This window comes from Homarus americanus, unplaced genomic scaffold (genome assembly GCF_018991925.1).
Source record: "Homarus americanus isolate GMGI-L3 unplaced genomic scaffold, GMGI_Hamer_2.0 scaffold32583, whole genome shotgun sequence".
Taxonomy (NCBI): domain Eukaryota; kingdom Metazoa; phylum Arthropoda; class Malacostraca; order Decapoda; family Nephropidae; genus Homarus; species Homarus americanus.
Genome location: NW_024713129.1, coordinates 19,936,203 through 19,956,236, shown reverse-complemented (window position 1 = coordinate 19,956,236; position 20,034 = coordinate 19,936,203). Strand labels below are relative to the sequence as shown.

Here is a 20,034-nt window from a genome sequence, read left to right as displayed (position 1 = left end):
CCCCTAGTACCACACAACCCTAGTTCCACATACCTCTAGTACCACACAACCCTAGCACCACACACCCCTAGTACCACACACCCCTAGCACCACATACCCCTAGTACCACACAACCCTAGTTCCACATACCCCTAGTACCACACAACCCTAGTTCCACATACCTCTAGTACCATCCACCTCTAGTATCACGCATCCCCCGTACCACACATCTCTAGGGGTCACATCTTTAGCGTTACACACTCAGTGTAGAGCCAACTCACTCTCTCTCTCTCTCTCTCTCTCTCTCAGGGTCGCATTCTCAAGATCTGTAAAACACATCACATTATCACATTCCCACGACCCTAACTCTACGTGGTTCACTTTCTGGATCAAGGGAAGCACTCATTTAGACCCTCATTGTCAGGTCTCCTCCCCTCACCCCCCCTTAGGGCCATCCCCTTTAATGCCACACCCCCCAAGAGTCCGCATCCCTAAACTCATTGTTTCTATGAAGGGCAGATTCCCTAAGCCATTCCCCCCAAAATATCCTATAGTCCCTAAAGACCACATCTTCAGGACCATACCCTTATATCCCCAGGGCCACACCCCTAGAGGCAACATTCCATAAAAATTTACATCCCCATGGCCTAGACAACCTCAGGGTCGGACAGACGTATATCACTCTCCCTCTGCTGCTAAGTCATGGTGGCTGGTGTGGTATAAAAAGCGCATGATGAACGACCTCAGCACAGTGACGTTCCACCCACCCTCACACACACACACACATTCGTCATGAAGAACCTGGTAACTATATCATTTCTTCTACGTGGTGTTTGTCGTGTAGCTAAAGTAAAGAAAAACTAAATTGTCACTACATTCATTTTGTCCATTGTTATTATTACTGTTTTTATTCTGTTGTTAGTTGTATTATTGTCATTTTCGTGATGTTTTATTTTATAATTTTAACATTACAGTATGGTGAAAATATGTATTTTTATAGTTTTCTTACATTATTATTGTTATTATTAGTAGTAGGATCCATATGATATATATTTTCTCTTTTTATTTTAATGTTTCTTTATCTTTGGAAAAATTAATTCCGGTTTGTCTTCGTATTATCAACAACACAAAATGAAAACAAGGCAGTAAATTAGCACAGAGGCAAGAGACATTTAAAACACTTACAGTCTTGTCATGTCCAGAGTTATTACAGTAAATTATAAATAAGAAAAAGATACGGACATAATAATCAAGGTTAACAGGTATGAAGGTGTTATTGTTATGTTAGACAGATAATGTTAAGAAAATGTAAAATGTGTTAAGATAATATATATGATTTTTCACTTCTACCGCATATTATCTTAGAAGTATTTAGGTGGTTAGTCTGTTTTTTGTTACTTTAATATTTTATTGTCCAGTTTTAGTACAATTTCATTCAGGTAATTTCGTACGTTAAGCTTTCTACACAACGACAGGATACACTCGACCTCCACGTTAAGGCTAAGCTGTTTATAACTCTCTGAAACATCGAAAATCAATTTGACATCGATTTCTTTACTACTATTCTGATAAAAACATCGGTGGTGAAAGTCAACGAATGTTAGAGTGTATTAAGCCAGCCCAATGTTTGTCCTTCTTGATCTGACTGATAGACTTTTTTATACGTAAGGAATATTTTTAATTCAGTTTTGGCTTCACTAATTATTTGTCAATCCTCTTGTGTGATAGTTTATGAGGAATTAATATATATTATTTTCAGTTGAGATTAGACTGACAAATACAGAGTGACGTTCAATACGGTGGTGGCCATAGACTCGTTTCTAAATCTCAGTCTGTTATTACAAGCCGGGTACTGTATAGTGACTGTCTGTGTATCGTATAAAGAAACTCCCCACACACCAACCCGATTTGGTCTTCATGGTTTAGATATCCAAACTTAGGGTCTCTGTCTAGTTACCAACACTAGTTATTGAGGCTACTAAGTTAAACTATCTATGGCAACAGACATACGTTAACTAAACCTAACAGCCTTTGGTTACTACACCAGCTTTGGTTAAATTGCGTCTGGATGTTTTGAGTCTATGTTTATAAATGGTTTAGTATGTTTGTCGCTGTCCTTTATATTACACATTTCTTAAGGTTCATCATTTATTATTTCCATTATTTTTTAACGTTTCATATGGGGAGAGAGAGAGAGAGAGAGAGAGAGAGAGAGATTGTTAAAAGAAAACTACATCATAATATCTTTGTCATGTTTCAGGTGATATTGGCAGTGGTGGGCGTGTGCTCGGCTGTGCCCTTCCTTGGGGCGTCACAGGCGGCGGCAGAGAAAGTTCGGTTCTCCCAGACATTCCGAGCTGCTCAGCCCCAACACAACGTCCTCCCCCACCAGGCCTACAACCCCTCTCACCACCAGTTTCACAATTCAGCTCCACAGCAAATATTTAACCCTTCACAGCAAACTTACAACCCTTCTCAAGTGCACATTCACAACCCTATACAACAACAAGCATTTAATTTTCCACAGCACCAGATCCACAATGTTGCCCCTCAACAATCACACATCTCTCCCCAGCAGCAGGTTTACAGTTCTCCACAGCATCAGACTAACAGCTCCCCAGCGGTTCTCGACCAACCCAAGTGGAAGGGTCCCTTTGCGTCCACTGTTCCAGCAGGTGTAGACGGCACCGTCACCCCGGTCTCCGATACGAATGAAGTCGCCGCAGCTAAAAAAGCCTTTTTCAGGGCGTTTGAGGCCGAACTAGCGGCAACTGGTGGATCTCAGGTCTACCAGGAACCTTTTTCAGCCTCCCAGTCCACCACTAGCACCACTCACCACAACACAGCATCCTTTTACAACCCCGTCGCTCCGGTCCACAACAATGCTCTCCCCTCACATCCTTTCCCCAGCAACTACAACACCGCCCAGGCTGGTGTACGGGACACTGTTTCCTTTGGTCACATTGGTAGTACTCCTCCTGTCTCCTCCCAGTCCTTCGCTGTCCCCGCCGTCCCCGTGACCAGCCATGGCTACAACGGCGGCGTCAACCACATCAGCGACACACCCGAGGTGGCCGCCGCCAAGGCTGAATTTTTCAGGACCTTCGAGAGACAGGCAGCAGCGGCAGCTGCGGCGCCTGACGATGAAGAATACAACTACCACTAAGATCCATCTCACTCACTCTCCTCGAATAATGTGGCAAAATTTTTGTAAATGGTCTGCGAAAGTGTGTCATTTAGACTGGCATATGACATATGGTACAGAATAAATTGGTGTTATAACACTGAAAATCGATCTCAGTGAAGCTCAGTAGAATGATTTATAAGTGTTAAGGCAAGCGAGTAGTATGAGGTACAATAGTTACATCAAAATACCATGAGTCAAGAGTTGTACATTATCAAAATATTCATTATTAATCTGGCGCGTGATCAAGAGGAATAAGATCCTATAACAATCATAATAAAATGGACTACATAAGGCTATTTTGTTATTATTATAACTCCCTGAATAATTTTTTACTGTCAGATTTACTCTGTCATATAAGATGTCCTTCACTATCCAAACTTGACTTAGATTAGATTAGGTTGAGCCAAGTTTAGTTCGGGTTATAATGATGGTATTTACTTAAAAAAATAAGGAGTCTGCAATAGGCCGGTTGGCCTGTGCATGGCAGCTCCTGTCGGGAGTTACAACCACCCTCTATCGTCTATGAATCTATCTACCCTTCCTTTAAAACTTTCCAGCGTTCCAGCACTTACTACAAAGTTGCTAAGCTTGTTCCTTTCACAAGTCGACTTCTCCAGTTCGACGTTGTTAAGGCTGCATACTTTTACAGTATTTGTTTTTACAATATTAAGTACGCTGCACTTGCTGGTGTTGAATTTCATAACTTAAACATTATATTATCACTTACACAATCGTTCCTATATACATGTCAGTACAGAATTACAACTACACCGCCTGACATTTTCTTCATCTAATAAAAACAGCATAAACTACCACGTATAGTAGTTCCTTTCCTTTCTCTCTATGTTTAGCTACCAATCAGTTGTCTATCTACGTATGTATCAACCTTCCTCCGTCATCATCTGGGGAAGGAAGTAGTAGCAGTAGCAGTAGTAGTAGTGGTAGCAGCACGGCCAAAGTGATAAGTTGCAGCAACTTATGCTGCAAGTACCAGAAAATTTGAAAAAAAAAAGTAGCTATAGTGCAGGATGTGGGCGCCTCGAATTGGTTAACTGCGTTACAGATAAGGACAAATTGTTTCAGTCTCAATAAACAAGAATTTACAAACGCCATTGCTCTAAGGTATGGTAGGCCAGTGGAAGGTTTGCCCTCCCAATGCGTGTGTGGCTTTTCCTATGACGTCGATCACACCATGGTGTGCAAGAAAGGGGGCTTCACATGCATGAGGCATAACGAAGTAAGGGATCTCACAGCAAATATGTTGAAGGAAATCTGTCGTGATGTCAGGGTAGAACCGACCCTCCTTCCATTGAACGGTGAAAATTTCCAACATAGGACTTCAAACACATCCAACGAAGCCCGTGTTGACGTCAGTGCTCGAGGATTCTGGATGCGGGGACAGCGAGCCTTATTCGACATCAGGATTTTTTATCCCATGGCCGCATGTCACAGTAACTTAGCTCTCGATGCTGCACACAGGAGGAACGCGAACGACAAGATAAGGGCATATGGGGAGAGAATTCAGAACATTGATCAAGGCAGCTTCACTCCTCTGGTGTTCAAACCTCTGATGGGATGGGAGCAAGTGCAAGATGCTTCTACGCCAGACTCACGGAGGTGCTATCCGAACAGAAGCAGCAGCCCAGAAGTTATATTACAGCCTGGATGAGATGTCGACTGTCCTTCTCTCTCCTTAGGTCTGCATTGCTCTGCCTCAGGGGAACGAGAGCATCGGCCCCAAAGCCGACAACAGCCTCAAATATTGACTATGAGGCATCAGTCACTGAATGCCGCATAGATCTGCGGCTCAACTAACTCAATACATCTAGGATAGCTACTTATGTATTAGGATAGTTAATTTTACGGTAATAAAATGGCGGCGAAGGTGTGGCTATTGGGGGAGGCTGGAGGCCACATTAAAATCCAAAACAAAAAGTAGTAGTAGTAGCAGTAATAGTAGTAGTAACCATCACACCGAGCACTCCTCACCAAGTGTCACTGTGTTTCATCAGTTATATTTATGTTGGTGATGATCTAGATACAGGTGAAGTCGGCCCAAGGTAACTTCGGGTCACTTACCTTGGCCCATTTTAGAGTTTTAGGCCCCATCATAATATGGCCCAGATCACCAACAATAATACATGGGCGTAGATAGGAATTAATTTTCTTGGGGGGAGGGGGGGGGGTGGCACGGACATTGTAATAACGAGCCCAGGTGACCACTGAGTGTGAGGCGGGTCAGTGGGCCCAGGTTACCATGGTCAGACCTTACTGGCATCCTGATGATCCAGTTATTAGCAAATATAAAGGAGAGTTCCTTTGTTTCGTAACTTTTTTATCGTGACCATGACAAAAACATACGTGGAAACACAAAATTTATAACAGGAAACATGAGTTTTTTCTTCACATAATAAACAAAACACAGACACATAGATTACGAAAACATTAAAAAATAATAATAATAATAATAATATAAAAATCACTACCCCGACCAGACTGTGAACACTGAGTCACATAAGATCTCCGGATGCTGTTTGGAGGACCATCAGAAGCCCAGGAGAATATAAAAGATCCCGGGACCAACCCAGGAGGTCACGCACGACTAAGTTCTCCAGCTTTGTATTTTATCTGCAAGGATTGGGGCCAGGTCACGTCATGGGTCACCTTGTTTACGAAGAGGAACGTTCAGTTACCTCCACGGCCCTACTAATTCTTCCTGTGTGTTTGTGCGTGTATGTTTCACTGGAAAGAGATAAACAGATAATTGGCCGAGTAAGTCTTGTAATGCAACTGACATTTTTCGAAATTGAGATGCATTTTAATTTTAATTATTATAAGTTAACTAAAAAATACTGAAGTTCATATATAGTAAAATTTAGTCTGTTTATTTACGACGTGGGCAGGTATGGTAATGTTAAATTAGATTATCTTACGAGAAGTTATATTTGATCAGTTAATAATCATCCTCGTTATTTATAGTTTGCTCTATCGAAGTGATCGTCTCTATATAGAGATAATTTAAATTTTCGAAATAAAAATTCTTTAAGTTATTGCTAATTCGTAATCTTCCGTATTTAGTGTGACACACACACACACACCAGTGATGCACTGAAACCACAAAGTAAGGTTACGCTAGTTATGTTTACTATTATACTATTTATTTGTATGTATAATGAAGATCTACTTGATCGACTATGGCCAGTCAGTAGTTTCGACGGCCTGTTAAGAACATTGCGGACACAGCACTCAGTAGACTCGGTCTTTTTCTGGTACACATGGACACAGAGTGGCAGGCAACAGAATTTGACCTCCATCACTTTCCTCACCTATAAAGTTAGATACCCATTCTCAGCTGAGCGACCTGAGGATGCTTCTGGCGCGGACCAGTGACTCTTAGGAGAGGAAGCAAGGATTGTATCCACTCCGCTACCACACCTCTATACTTACAGTACACTACCAGACGATAGAGATTAAGGATGTCTTATCTGCATGAGGGAGAAACGCACGGTGTTAGATCTGTTTAGATGAAATCATTTAGTCAGGAGGACGGAACAAAGCACCGAAGTCTAAGATTAGTTCACCCTTACCTAATTTCTCAGTCGTTCTGACATGTTCCAGACTTGATAAAAGAAATAACAGTTAATTACGCTCCACTGAAGTTTTATTTCTATTTGCACATATATTTGAAAAATTATGCATACAACATTGAAATCTTGTTTTCGTTGGATGATTAATGACAGATTATGTGGTAGGTGAAGCACTGCTTCTGAGTGGTTGGTGTAGAGGTCGACAGTGTAATAGGTGTAACAGTTGACAGTCCAGCTCAGTAGTGGGTGTAGTGGTCAGGTGCCGCGGCTGCAGCTGCTGCCTGCCTCTCGAAGGTCCTGAAGAACTGAGCCTTAGCGGCGGCCACCTCAGGAGTGTCCCGGACCGGGCCGGGGGCGACGTTGTAGGTGGTATGGGGTACACCATAGGAGTGGGAGGGCACACCGTAGGAATGAGATGGGACGACGGGAGTGTAGGTGTTGACAACAGGGGCGTAAGCAGCGGGAGGAACGGAGGCGTAGCCTGGGGTACCATAACGACGGGAACGAATAGTGTCCACCTGGTTCTGGTAGGCCCTGAAGAAAGCATTCTTAGCAGCGGCGACTTCGTAAGTTTCGGAGACAGGGATGACTTTACCGTCGACGCCGGCGGGGACGGTGGCAGCCACAGGACCCCTCCACTTGGGCTGGACGGGGACACCGTAGTGGTGGCCATGGTCGTAGGCCTGATAGGTGGAGGCGGAGCACACGCCCATCACTGCCAAAATAACCTGAGGGAAGGGGGACAGTTTAGCCATTAAGGGTCGACATAAATGATAGCAATATTTTCCTTGGTTAATCTCAAATGAAAAAACAACAGCGAAATTCGTCCTAAGATTAAGTCTTAATAAGCTACACCATAGTTTTAATCTTTGAATGATCTAATTTTGATTCTATAATCTTAAGTAATGAAGATCATTTCTTTATAGATTTTTTTTTTTCATTATACGTCCAAGAGTCTATACAGGCGATGGATGGTGGAGAGAATATAACTTAGAATTAATCACATAGAGGAACTCAAGAGGGAACACCTAATGCATATACTGAGGAGGACCTGAGTACTCCAAGAGCCTTCAGGGCACAACACCAGCGATGATAGTTACCAGAGTCCTCATGTTGACTGTGTGTGAGGTGAGAGCCAGACTGTGCCTTGTGCAGCTCCTCACTCTCTATTTATACTTCACCCATGACCCGCCCTCCTTCCCTCCTCCCTCCACGCCCTCCTCCTAATCTGACCCTGTGAGGTTTTGTGTTTTATTTTAGAAAATGTGACAAATTACGTTAAACCAAGGCCTTAACGTGATCTATTATCTTTGTTACGTCATACATCAGTGATATATTTTTGTCTCTCTGCACCTCGAAAATTCTTCAATTTAGCTGATAAATAAATCTTTCATGATATTTCAGAAATATAGATCGATCATTCATTCATTGCCTTTGGCCCTTCAACTATCTGCTTACATTCTCCTATTTTTTCTCTCTTTCTCTCTCTGTTAGTTAATCAATTCCAGCTTACGGATGTTACACCAAGAAAAACTGTCGTCCACTTATGTTTCCTCCGTAACTGAAGATATGAGAAGGAATTTTACTGGCATGCGTACATTAGTGTGCAACACTTACTGTATACTAAGTTCGTATGCCCAACACATAAAGTACGTCTTAGATTTTACAGTGTAAGTACTACAACAGGTTCTCCACTTACAAGAATAAGGAGTAGACGATTTTAATTCCCTAGGTATCAAATTCTTCAATATAATGAATCATTGTATAGTTTTACCGGGACCGAAAATTACCCTTAATAAGATGCTGGGGATAAATATGTTAATGAAGATTTTGGGAAACCAATTATCATTAGGGTCCTGCCCGAGTTACAAAAGTGGAAATTGAGTTTCTCTTGTGCTGTATAAAAGCAGCTGAACTGAACTTAATAGTGAGGCCTGTGTACGTAGGTTTTCTGTGATGAGAAGTAATGTAAACATTGTTTGATCTTTCTTGATGTCTAGAAATAAAAGTTTATGATGTTGTCCGCATGCACTCACGGTTGAACTCTATATTGTTGCGATTGGATTTTAGGTAGTCGTAAGAACAGAGGGATGTGGTGAGCAGACTTGAAGATTAAAAATGTCTCGTCCACGTATCTTTTAAAACGTAGTTGTTTAAATACAACTGGACATTCTTGTAACCATGAAGGTTCACAAAACAAAAATTCGAAGGTGAGTTTAGGTCCCATGGGGCTACCTGTGGCTACATCATCTATCTGGCAATACTATGATTTGTTCGAAAGAAATAAACTGTCAGATTAAAATATGACGAGTATGGCAGAAAGATGTGTACAAGGTCCAGGAAAAAGAAAACCCTTTTAGGAGTGGAGAAGAACAGAAAGAACTTTTAAAGATGAACTGCAACCAAAGTCCAGTTAATCCCTAAGACCTTGTATCGCTTCCCAAAATCTAGATTAAAGACACGTGTGTGCGTATCAAACCTGAGACTTCATGATGGGAGTTAAGCAGACTCAGATCAGGATAAGGTAGAGGTATTTTAATAACTTATTCTCCTCAATGTTTACATGGGAGGACGCATTCGATATTATATCTCGTGAAAGACTGGACAGTAACTTGGAAGATTCGGAATTAGGGGACTGTGCACACAACATTAAGCCCCCACAGTACCAAACGGACTGAGGAGCGTTACAGGAAGATTTCTATTAGTTTCAGAAGTGGTCAAAGGAATACCTGATGAGATTCAGCAGGATGAAATGCAAGAAGTCATATAAATAGTAAGGAGGCTTATTGCATGCTCCACTGTGACGAAGAAACATCATTTACTGACAAATTGTGAAAAGGACCTGGATGTGTATGTTGATAACGAACTGTAATTCTCGGATCATTGTGACATGAAGGTTAATTCTGCATACAAACTACAGTGTACAAGGACTTATACGAACCTCGTACTCATACTTAGATGGCCCGTCCCTCATAACTTGGAGTACTCTCATTTTGTCTGCTATGTTAAAGACTTCCAATTATTTGAGAAAGTCTAAAAGAGGGTCATTAATTGTTGCCTCCATTTCAGCACCTAACGTACACTAGAAAGACAAGATGGCGATTTAAAAAAGTTTATAAGCAACTGAATCAAACCGAGTCAAATGTTCACACCTGGAGCTAGCAGATACCTTTCCCAAAATTAGTTTCAACCTCAAGCTAAACAAAGTAAAAGTACAGAAATTTTTCCACACTAAATTTTCTTTTGGAGAAAGAGCTGCAAAGTATTGGAAAATACCTACCAGAGTGTTGTAATGGCAACGAGTTATAGCTCATGTAATGTAAGACCAGACTTGACTAACACTGCAGCACATTGGGATACATTCTGGAGCCCATATATGTCCAGTACTTGTCAAAAGTGCGTAACAGAGAAATTAACGACCGCGTGGATGCCTAACGATAGAAAGCCGACGAGTGGCGAATAGGATAAAACAAAATTAAAATAAAGTAAAAAGTGAAGCGGGTCTCGATTCTCAGTCTTGTTTTCTGTTACACATGGACACAGCGTGACAGGCAACTGCACTTGACCGCCACCATTTGCCTCACCTACACTATATAGTTAGGCACCAATTCTCTGCTGCGTGACCTGAAGGTGTTTCTGGCACGGACCAGGAGAGGAAGGGAGGGCTGTATCCACTCCGCTGCCGCACCTCCATACTTACACTACCAGAAGTTACAGATTAAGGATGTGTTGTCTGGCTAAGGAAGACAAGCACCGTGTAATATGTGAGAGATGAAATCACTTAGTTCTATAAGTAAGTTGAACGGAACGAAACACTGAAGAGTAAGATTAGTTTACCATCTTCTACAGGTAGGTCTTCAGTCAAGCTGAGATGTTTAAAAAATTTATATAAAAAAATAACAGTTAAATATGCTCCACTGAACTAAATTTTTCATGTGTTGAGGGGACCCAGAAAAAAAGTCTATTTTTTTTTTTACATATATTTGAAAAATTATGCATACAACTTTGAAATCTTGTTTTTCGTTCAATGATTATTGACAAATTATGTGGTAGGTGAAGCACTGCTTCTGAGTGGTAGGTGTAGTGGTCGACAGTGTAATAGGTGTAACAGTTGACAGTCCAGCTCAGTAGTGGGTGTAGTGGTCAGGTGCCGCGGCTGCAGCTGCTGCCTGCCTCTCGAAGTTCCTGAAGAACTGAGCCTTAGCGGCGGCCACCTCAGGAGTGTCCCGGACCGGGCCGGGGGCGACGTTGTAGGTGGTATGGGGTACACCATAGGAGTGGGAGGGCACACCGTAGGAATGAGATGGGACGACGGGGGTAAAGGTGTTGACAACGGGAGCGTAGGCGACGGGAGGAACGGAGGCGTAGCCTGGGGTACCATAACGACGGGAACGAATAGTGTCCACCTGGTTCTGGTAGGCCCTGAAGAAAGCATTCTTAGCGGCGGCGACTTCGTAGGTGTCGGAGACAGGGATGACTTTACCGTCGACGCCGGCGGGGACGGTGGCAGCCACAGGACCCGTCCACCTGGGCTGGACGGGGACGCCGTAGTGGTGGCCATGGTTGTAGGCCTGATAGGTGGAGGCGGAGCACACGCCCATCACTGCCAAAATAACCTGAGGGAAGGGGGACAGTTTTGTCTTTAAGGGTCGACATAAATGACAGCAATATTTTCCTTGGTTAATCGTAAATGAAAGAAACAACAGCGTAGTCTTAATTTTTGAATGATTTAATTTTGAATCTATAATCTTGACAAATAAGTATTAGTCCTATAAAGAATCTTGTTTGTTTTTTCTCACATTTCATATCCAATTCCTATGTAAGCAGAGATAGGAGAGACGACAGTAAACGAGTTCTGCTGTAAAGAACGTAGGGTGACTTTAACTACTGGGAAGATCTCGTTACTAAATAATGTTTTCTGAAATTATAAAAATGTAGATGAATGACAACCTTAGTAAGGACCAGTCTTTAATGACGCAGAAATTTGGACTGAAGGGAGAAAGAACTGAAAAAGGTAAAGAGTTGAAGTGAGATTGGGTAGGTATTGAGAGACAGACGGGAGCCTTAACAGAAGATGGCTGGTGGAGAGAAGATAAGTTATATGACCACATAATAAGAGCTCAAGAGGAAATACTGAATGCATATACTGAGGAGGACCCGAGCCCTGGAAGAGCCTTCAGGGCACAACACCAGCGATGATAGTTACCAGAGTCCTCATGTTGACTGTGTGTGAGGTGAGAGCCAGACTGTGCTTGGTGCAGCTCCTCACTCTCTATTTATACTTCACCCATGACCCTCACTCCCCTCCTCCCTCCACGCCCTCCTCCTCATCTGACCCTGTAATGACCGGGGTGAGGTTTCGTGCATTATTTTTGAAAAAAAAAAAACATAACAGATTACGTTAGGCCAAGCCCTTAACATCTGTTTTGTTTTCTTTTGTTGCGTCTTGCATCAGCGATATGTTATTGTCTCTCGTTCACATATTTTCAATCTTGGCTGATAAAAGATCCTTCATGATATCTAAGAAATGCAGAACAATAATTCATTCACTCCTCCTGGCCCTCCAACCTTCCACTTACGTTTTCAAATGATATTTTTTTTCCTTATTGTTTATTATCGCTTTATTCATGTTACACCAACATAGATTGTCGTCCACAGCGACTATTGGCGGTTTGTTCCAGAACTATTTCCTCCTTAACTGAGTAAATTAGAAAAAGTCTTATTGGCATACTTTATCTACGACAGATTCGGTATGTTTAATGAGACGGGATTCTATAATGTTCCTACTGACAATTGAAGAACACGGTAATATTGAGGAGGCATTATCCCAATCAATGCAATGCTTATTATCTCTCATGTGAATGAACAGAGCATTGGATTCATGGCCTGTCCTAACACTATATTTATGCTGTTTAAGTCTAGTTATAAGATCTTTACCCGTCTGGCCTAAGTAAAACTTATTACATTCCTTACAAGGAACCTTACAAATGCAGCCGCCTGCATTGTTGGGGGAGTTCTTAATTAACATTTGTTTTACAGTGCATGAGTTTTTAAATGTCACATTAACGTTCCAGGTTTTCAGTTGTATAGGAATTTGAGAGAAATTTTTGTTAAATGGTAATACTAAGATATTCTTACTGTCATGGGTTGGCTTAGGATCAGTTCTATAAAAAGATTTCTTAATAATGTTAAGGCATTTGTCTATAAAAGACCTATGGTACTTAAGGTTAAAGACAATGTTATAGATATATTTATATTCCTCATCAATGAATTCCGGACCGCATATTCTTAGAGCACGAAAAAACATTGATGAAAATACTGACTGTTTGACTCTATTATGGTGGGCAGCATAATAATGAATGTATGAACACACATTAGTAGGTTTCCTATAAATACTGAACTTAAAGGTGTTACCTATTCTGTGGATCAGACAAGTCTAGAAATGGTAATTTGCAGTCATTCTCTAATTCCATCTATTTATAAGGATAAATACTTGACAAGGCTAATATATGCAATAGAGGAGAGTGAGATCAAGTCCCTAGAAGGCAGCAGGTGTCCACAATATTCCGGTCAAGTATTACTCCTAAGTCTGTACTCACCCCTGAAGATGTGAATTACACAAAAGCGCTTGGGAACTTCGTGTTTTCTTGTTTCCTTGTGGTTATCAGCATATACCTAGATCACGCGCACCTACAGTTATTTACTTGCATATATATATATATATATATATATATATATATATATATATATATATATATATATATATATATATATATATATATATATATATATATATAGAGAGAGAGAGAGAGAGAGAGAGAGAGAGAGAGAGTATTTCACAATAGGAGGCGACTGGGTATCAAATTCTTCAATATAAAGAATCATTGTATAGTTTTACCGGGACCGAAAATTACCCTAAACGAGATACTGGGGATATGTGGATAGATGTAAGTGTTAATGAAGATATTGGGAAAACGATTTATCATTAGGGTCCTGCCGGAGTTATCAAAGTGGAAATTGAGTTTCTTTTGCGCTGTATACGAGCAGCTGAACTGAACTGAACTTAATAGTGAGGCCTGTGTAAGTAGGTTTTCTGTGATGAGAAGTAGAGAAAACATTGTTTGATCTTTCTTGATGCCTAGAAATAGAAGCTTATGGTGTTGTCCACACTCACAGTTAAACTCTATAGTGTTGCGTTTAGAATTTAGGTAGTCGTAAGAACAGGAGGATGTGGTGAGCAGACTTGAAGATTAAAAATGTCTCGTCCACGTATCTTTTATAACGTAGTTGTTTAAATACAACTGGACATTCTTGTAACCATGAAGGTTCACAAAAAAAAAAATCGAAGCTGAGTTTAGGTCCCAGGGGGCTACCTGTGGCTACATCATCCAACTGGCAAAAGTATGATTAGTTCGAAAGAAATAAACTGTCATATTAAAAATATGACGAGTATGGCAGAAAGATGTGTACAAGGTCCAGGAAAAAACCCTGTTAGGAGTGGAGAAGAGCAGAAAGGACTTTTAAAGATGAACTGCAACCAAAGTCCAGGCAATCCCTAAGACCTTGTATCGCTTCCCAAAATCTAGATTAAAGACACGTGTGTGCGTATCAAATCTGAGGCTTCAAGATGGGAGTTAAGCAGACTAAGATCAGGATAAGGTAGAGATATTTTAATAAATTATTCGCCTCAATTATTTAAGAAAGTCTAAAACAGGGCCATTAACTGGTTCCTGCATTTCAGCACCTAACGTACAGTAGACGGACAAGATGGCGATTTAAAGAAGTTTATGAGCACCTGAATCAAACCGAGTCAAATGTTCACACCTGGAGCTAGCAGATACCTTTCCCAAAATTAGTCTCAACCTCAAGCTAAACAAAGTAAAAGCACAGAAAAATTTCCACACTAAATTTTCTTTGGGAGTAAGAGCTGCAAACTATTGGAAAATACATGTTGTGAGGTGTTGAGTGACAATGCCCGTAATACCCGTCGAGGGAGAACGGTAATATACGTCCTCCCTCGAGGGAAGACGGAACCATCCACGATGGTTGTCAATAACGTCTTTCTCTCGTCAAGGATATATAACTACTGCCTCAAGAGGTGGCCAAAGAGCCGGCTACTTAATGCCTTAACTCAGCACTAGGTGACGCGACTCCCCGTGGGCACACCTTATCACGTGCTCTGAACATGCTATCTTATAGCTAGTGGAAAGTGATAGAGTATATAAATTAAATGCAATTAACCCATTTATATAAATACTTCTGCCTATAAGATAGGGGTTATTACAACTGGATAGCGAAAGAGAGTCGACCAGTGGCGAATAGGATAAAACAAAATTAAGATAACGTAAAAATTGAAGCGGGTCCCGTTTCTCAGTCTTGTTTTCTGTTACACATGGACACAGCGTGACAGGCAACTGCACTTGACCGCCACCATTTGCCTCACCTACACTATATAGTTAGGCACCAATTCTCTGCTGCGTGACCTGAAGGTGTTTCTGGCACGGACCAGGAGAGGAAGGGAGGGCTGTATCCACTCCGCTGCCGCACCTCCATACTTACACTACCAGAAGTTACAGATTAAGGATGTGTTGTCTGCCTAAGGAAGACAAGCACCGTGTAATATGTGAGAGATGAAATCACTTAGTTCTATAAGTAAGTTGAACGGAACGAAACACTGAAGAGTAAGATTAGTTTACCATCTTCTACAGGTAGGTCTTCAGTCAAGCTGAGATGTTTAAAAATTTTATAAAAAAAATAACAGTTAACAATGCTCCACTGAACTAAATTATTCATGTGTTGAGGAGACCCAAAATAAATTCAAATTTTGTTTGTACATATATTTGAAAAATTATGCATACAACTTTGAAATCTTGTTTTTCGTTCAATGATTAATGACAAATTATGTGGTAGGTGAAGCACTGCTTCTGAGTGGTAGGTGTAGTGGTCGACAGTGTAATAGGTGTAACAGTTGACAGTCCAGCTCAGTAGTGGGTGTAGTGGTCAGGCGCCGCGGCTGCAGCTGCTGCCTGCCTCTCGAAGTTCCTGAAGAACTGAGCCTTAGCGGCGGCCACCTCTGGAGTGTCCTGGACCGGGCCGGGGGCGACGTTGTAGGTGGTATGGGGTACACCATAGGAGTGGGAGGGGACACCGTAGGAATGAGATGGGACGACGGGGGTAAAGGTGTTGACAACGGGAGCGTAGGCGACGGGAGGAACGGAGGCGTAGCCTGGGGTACCATAACGACGGGAACGAATAGTGTCCACCTGGTTCTGGTAGGCCCTGAAGAAAGCATTCTTAGCGGCGGCGACTTCGTAGGTGTCGGAGACAGGGATGACTCTACCGTCGACGCCGGCGGGAACGGTGGCAGCCACAGGACCCGTCCACCTGGGCTGGACGGGGACGCCGTAGTGGTGGCCATGGTTGTAGGCCTGATAGGTGGAGGCGGAGCACACGCCCATCACTGCCAAAATAACCTGAGGGAAGGGGGACAGTTTTGTCTTTAAGGGTCGACATAAATGATAGCAATATTTTCCTTGGTTAATCGCAAATGAAAGAAACAACAGCGTAGTCTAAATCTTTGAATGATTTAATTTTGAATCTATAATCTTGACAATTAAGTATTAGTCCTACAAAGAATCTTTCTTTTTTCATATTTCATATCCAATTCCTATGTAAGCAGAGATAGGAGAGACGACAGTAAACGAGTTCTGCTGTAAAGAACGTAGGGTGACTTTAACTACTGGGAAGATCTCGTTACTAAATAATGTTTTCTGAAATTATAAAAATATAGATGAATGACAACCTTAGTAAGGACCAGTCTTTAATGACGCAGAAATTTGGACTGAAGGGAGAAAGAACTGAAAAAGGTAAAGAGTTGAAGTGAGATTGGGTAGGTATTGAGAGACAGACGGGAGCCTTAACAGAAGATGGCTGGTGGAGAGAAGATAAGTTTTATGACCACATAATAAGAGCTCAAGAGGAAATACTGAATGCATATACTGAGGAGGACCTGAGCCCTGGAAGAGCCTTCAGGGCACAACACCAGCGATGATAGTTACCAGAGTCCTCATGTTGACTGTGTGTGAGGTGAGAGCCAGACTGTGCTTGGTGCAGCTCCTCACTCTCTATTTATACTTCACCCATGACCCTCACTCCCCTCCTCCCTCCACGCCCTCGTCCCCTCACGCCCTCCTCCTTTCTGACCCTGTAATGACCGGGGTGAGGTTTTGTCCATTATTTTAGAAAATAACATAACAGATTACGTTCGGTCAAGCCCTTAACATCTGTTTTGTTTTCTTTTGTTGCGTCTTGCATCAGCGATATGTTATTGTCTCTCGTTCACAAATTTTCAATCTTGGCTGATAAAAAATCCTTCATGATATCTCAGATAAGCAGAACGATAATTCATTCACTCCTCCTGGCCCTCCAACCTTCCACTTACGATTTCAAATTATCTTTTTTCTCCTAATTGTTTATTATCGTTTTATTCACGTCTCACCAACATATATTGTCGTTCACAGCGACTGTTGGAGGTCTGTTCCTGAAATATTTCCTCCTTAATTGAGTATATGAGAAGTTTATTGGCATACCTTGTTCGACTTATATATATATATATATATATATATATATATATATATATATATATATATATATATATATATATATATATATATATATATATATATATATATATATATATATATATATATATATATATATATATATATATATATATATATATATATATATATATATATATATATATATATATATATATATATAAAGTTACGAAGGTTAAAACAGGAAAAGACAATGAAAAGCTGACCTTTCAGAATATACAGTACGTATGTGCAGAATGTCTGAATATGAAGAAGTTGTTCTAAACGAGGTGATTATGCTACGAAGGAATCAGGAAAATAGGCCGCGCCCACCACAGTATGCCAGTAGAGGATAAAGAAAAATATAGTAGAAAAAATCGTATATTCGACAGGCAAAAAGACTTAGCGAAGCATTCGAATCCAACCTTTTGGATGAACTGCATTTGACGAAATTACAAAATAATGCAGAGGGAAGAGCAACGCTTGTGGGTGATACACAAGGGGAAAGTAGTGGAGGCAAGTAAACAGTGGAGAAACAGAGGAATGGGCAAGGGGGAACAGCTAGTCAAACTCCAGTCCCATGACCTCCCACCCAGGAGGAGGCGCGCTACATACAAATAATTATATATATGACTACACCCCACACTAAGCGGTAAATAGAGTAACTAAGTCAGCTACCCGGTACCAAGCTCGGGGCAACTACCGCGAACTATTTCTGGTTTATGTCATATACGCAAGCACCGACACTATCCTAGACAAGGGAGTGGAATTTAAAACTACTTAAGACCCATCAACTTTACATAACAGGCGTCGTGGACTTTTGTGGAAGACCAGGTGGATCGATCCGAAGAACTACGAGTTTAATTTAGAAGGCTATGTATCACTTACAAACCTCTCTGAAGGAGTGTGGTTATCTAAACCAATAAGGTCCTTAGAGTCAGCCAGGTGAGGGTGCAAGAGGGACGATATTTTTGAAGAATCGAAATTGTGTAAAAGAAAACTCATTGTTAAATGTATTTACAGATCCCCGAATTATAATTTATTAAACCAAAGGAACTTAAGATTTTTAATCGAATATAAAACGCAACTCTAGTTACCTCATAGTCATAGGGAACTTACATTATAACGATAATCAAGTGCAGCAATGAAAGTTCACCGACTGGACTTAATAATCCTACAAATCTATTTATAGGATCCGACTCACTGAAGGCATGAACAAATAACAAAACCACTGAATCTTGTTGAATCTTGTCATAACTAACGAGGAGGATATGGTGGCCAAACTAGAACAATTAGCCTTCGTTGGCACTGACCATAACTTGCTTTATTCCTTCAGATTTAACTGTTAATAAATATATGATGAGAGCAGCCCAAGGTTCAACTATTACAATGGTGATTACAACAGGATCAGGAAGGACACAAGCAGCATGGACTGGCCTGACTTGTTGAGAAATAAGAATGTGGATGTTATCTTGAAAATCATAGTGAAGAAAGTGAATTATATGATGGGCAAATACATACCCAAGACAAGGTTCATTAGCTCCAGGACACCTAGACTACCGTAATACTGTATATGAATCATGAGGCAACTTACAAAGTTTAATAAGAAAACTCACTTTGAAAATATGATGAGTAGGACAGAAAAATGTATGCTAGGTCCAGGACCAAAGGCAAGTAAAAGTGCAGAAGAACAGAAAAGTAGTTTTAATGGCGAATTGCAATCAAAGCCCAGTCAAACCCGAAGGCCTTCTATAGCTTCGTAAAATCGAAATTAAAGACACTTGTGGGCGTATCAGATCTTAAATCTTAAAGATGATAGTTTCGCAAACTCAGATCGGGATAAGGCAGAGGTGTTAAATAAATTATTTACTTTAATGTTTACAGGAGAGGACGCATTCGATAGCATATATCGCGAAAGGCTGAGAAGTAAATTGGATGGGTTTGGAATTCGGGGGAACGTGCTGGAGTGGAATAGAGATTTTCTTTATGATTACAAGCAGAGTGTGGTGGTTAATGACACGATATCGTCATGTGCACCCGTTGCAAGTGGTGTACCACAGGGCAGTGTGCTGAGGCAGGTTGTTCGTTGTTTCAAAAATGACATTCCATGTGCTATTCCTTTACCCATGCAAATGTTTGCGGGCGACACTAAGGTACCAAAGTATGAAACGGATTGTGAAGCGTTACAGAAAGATCTCAATTGGATTCAGGAGTGTTCGAAGGAATGGCTGATGAGACTCAGCATTAAGAAATAAAAGAGAGTGTACAGTCTCGTTCAAGATTCTCCGAACGCTGCTGGAGACAGTTGGCAACTCAAGGCCGTTTGCTTACTATAGTACGTAGTAAAGTATAATATGAAATAACAAAGCCCAACCATTAAATTAAGTAGCGGGGAACTAAGTAACCAATCATGGATCACTTTTAAATTAATTAATTTTAATAAGTACTATAGTAAAAAAACGGCCATGAGTTGCCAGCTGTCTCCAACACTGTTCGGAGAATCTTGAACGAGACTGTACCTACGTCGTACAACGAGTAAAGAGACATATTTCAAGTTCCAGTGTGACAAAGAAACATCATTAACTGACACCAATTGTGAAAAGGACCTGGGTGTGTATGTTGATAACGAACTGAAATTCTCGGATCAGTGTAAGATGAAAGTGAATTCTGCATACAAACTACA

At 41.1% G+C, this 20,034-nt stretch overlaps 4 protein-coding genes across 4 annotated transcripts; 1 reads left to right on the top strand and 3 right to left on the bottom strand.

The window, feature by feature from the left end:
• The first annotated feature begins 699 nt into the window (after nt 1-699).
• On the top strand, nt 700-3,459 carry LOC121871278. The gene is made up of 2 exons (XM_042373502.1): nt 700-783; nt 2,240-3,459. Exons 1-2 carry the CDS (start codon nt 772-774, stop codon nt 3,143-3,145), a joined length of 918 nt encoding a protein of 305 aa, XP_042229436.1. The 5' UTR covers nt 700-771; the 3' UTR covers nt 3,146-3,459.
• Nucleotides 3,460-6,830: 3,371 nt separating this feature from the next.
• On the bottom strand, nt 6,831-7,887 carry LOC121871267 (cuticle protein CP1499-like). The gene is made up of 2 exons (XM_042373492.1): nt 7,854-7,887; nt 6,831-7,481 (listed from the first exon to the last, which is right to left on the bottom strand). The coding sequence occupies exons 1-2, from the start codon at nt 7,863-7,865 to the stop codon at nt 6,990-6,992; spliced, it is 504 nt and encodes a 167-aa protein (XP_042229426.1). The 5' UTR covers nt 7,866-7,887; the 3' UTR covers nt 6,831-6,989.
• A 2,852-nt stretch (nt 7,888-10,739) lies between these two features.
• LOC121871261 (cuticle protein CP1499-like) lies at nt 10,740-12,060 on the bottom strand. Its single transcript, XM_042373479.1, has 2 exons — nt 11,960-12,060; nt 10,740-11,369 (listed from the first exon to the last, which is right to left on the bottom strand). The coding sequence occupies exons 1-2, from the start codon at nt 11,969-11,971 to the stop codon at nt 10,878-10,880; spliced, it is 504 nt and encodes a 167-aa protein (XP_042229413.1). The 5' UTR covers nt 11,972-12,060; the 3' UTR covers nt 10,740-10,877.
• Nucleotides 12,061-15,575: 3,515 nt separating this feature from the next.
• On the bottom strand, nt 15,576-16,931 carry LOC121871255 (cuticle protein CP1499-like). Its single transcript, XM_042373467.1, has 2 exons — nt 16,812-16,931; nt 15,576-16,226 (listed from the first exon to the last, which is right to left on the bottom strand). Exons 1-2 carry the CDS (start codon nt 16,821-16,823, stop codon nt 15,735-15,737), a joined length of 504 nt encoding a protein of 167 aa, XP_042229401.1. The 5' UTR covers nt 16,824-16,931; the 3' UTR covers nt 15,576-15,734.
• Between the last annotated feature and the right edge of the window lie 3,103 nt (nt 16,932-20,034).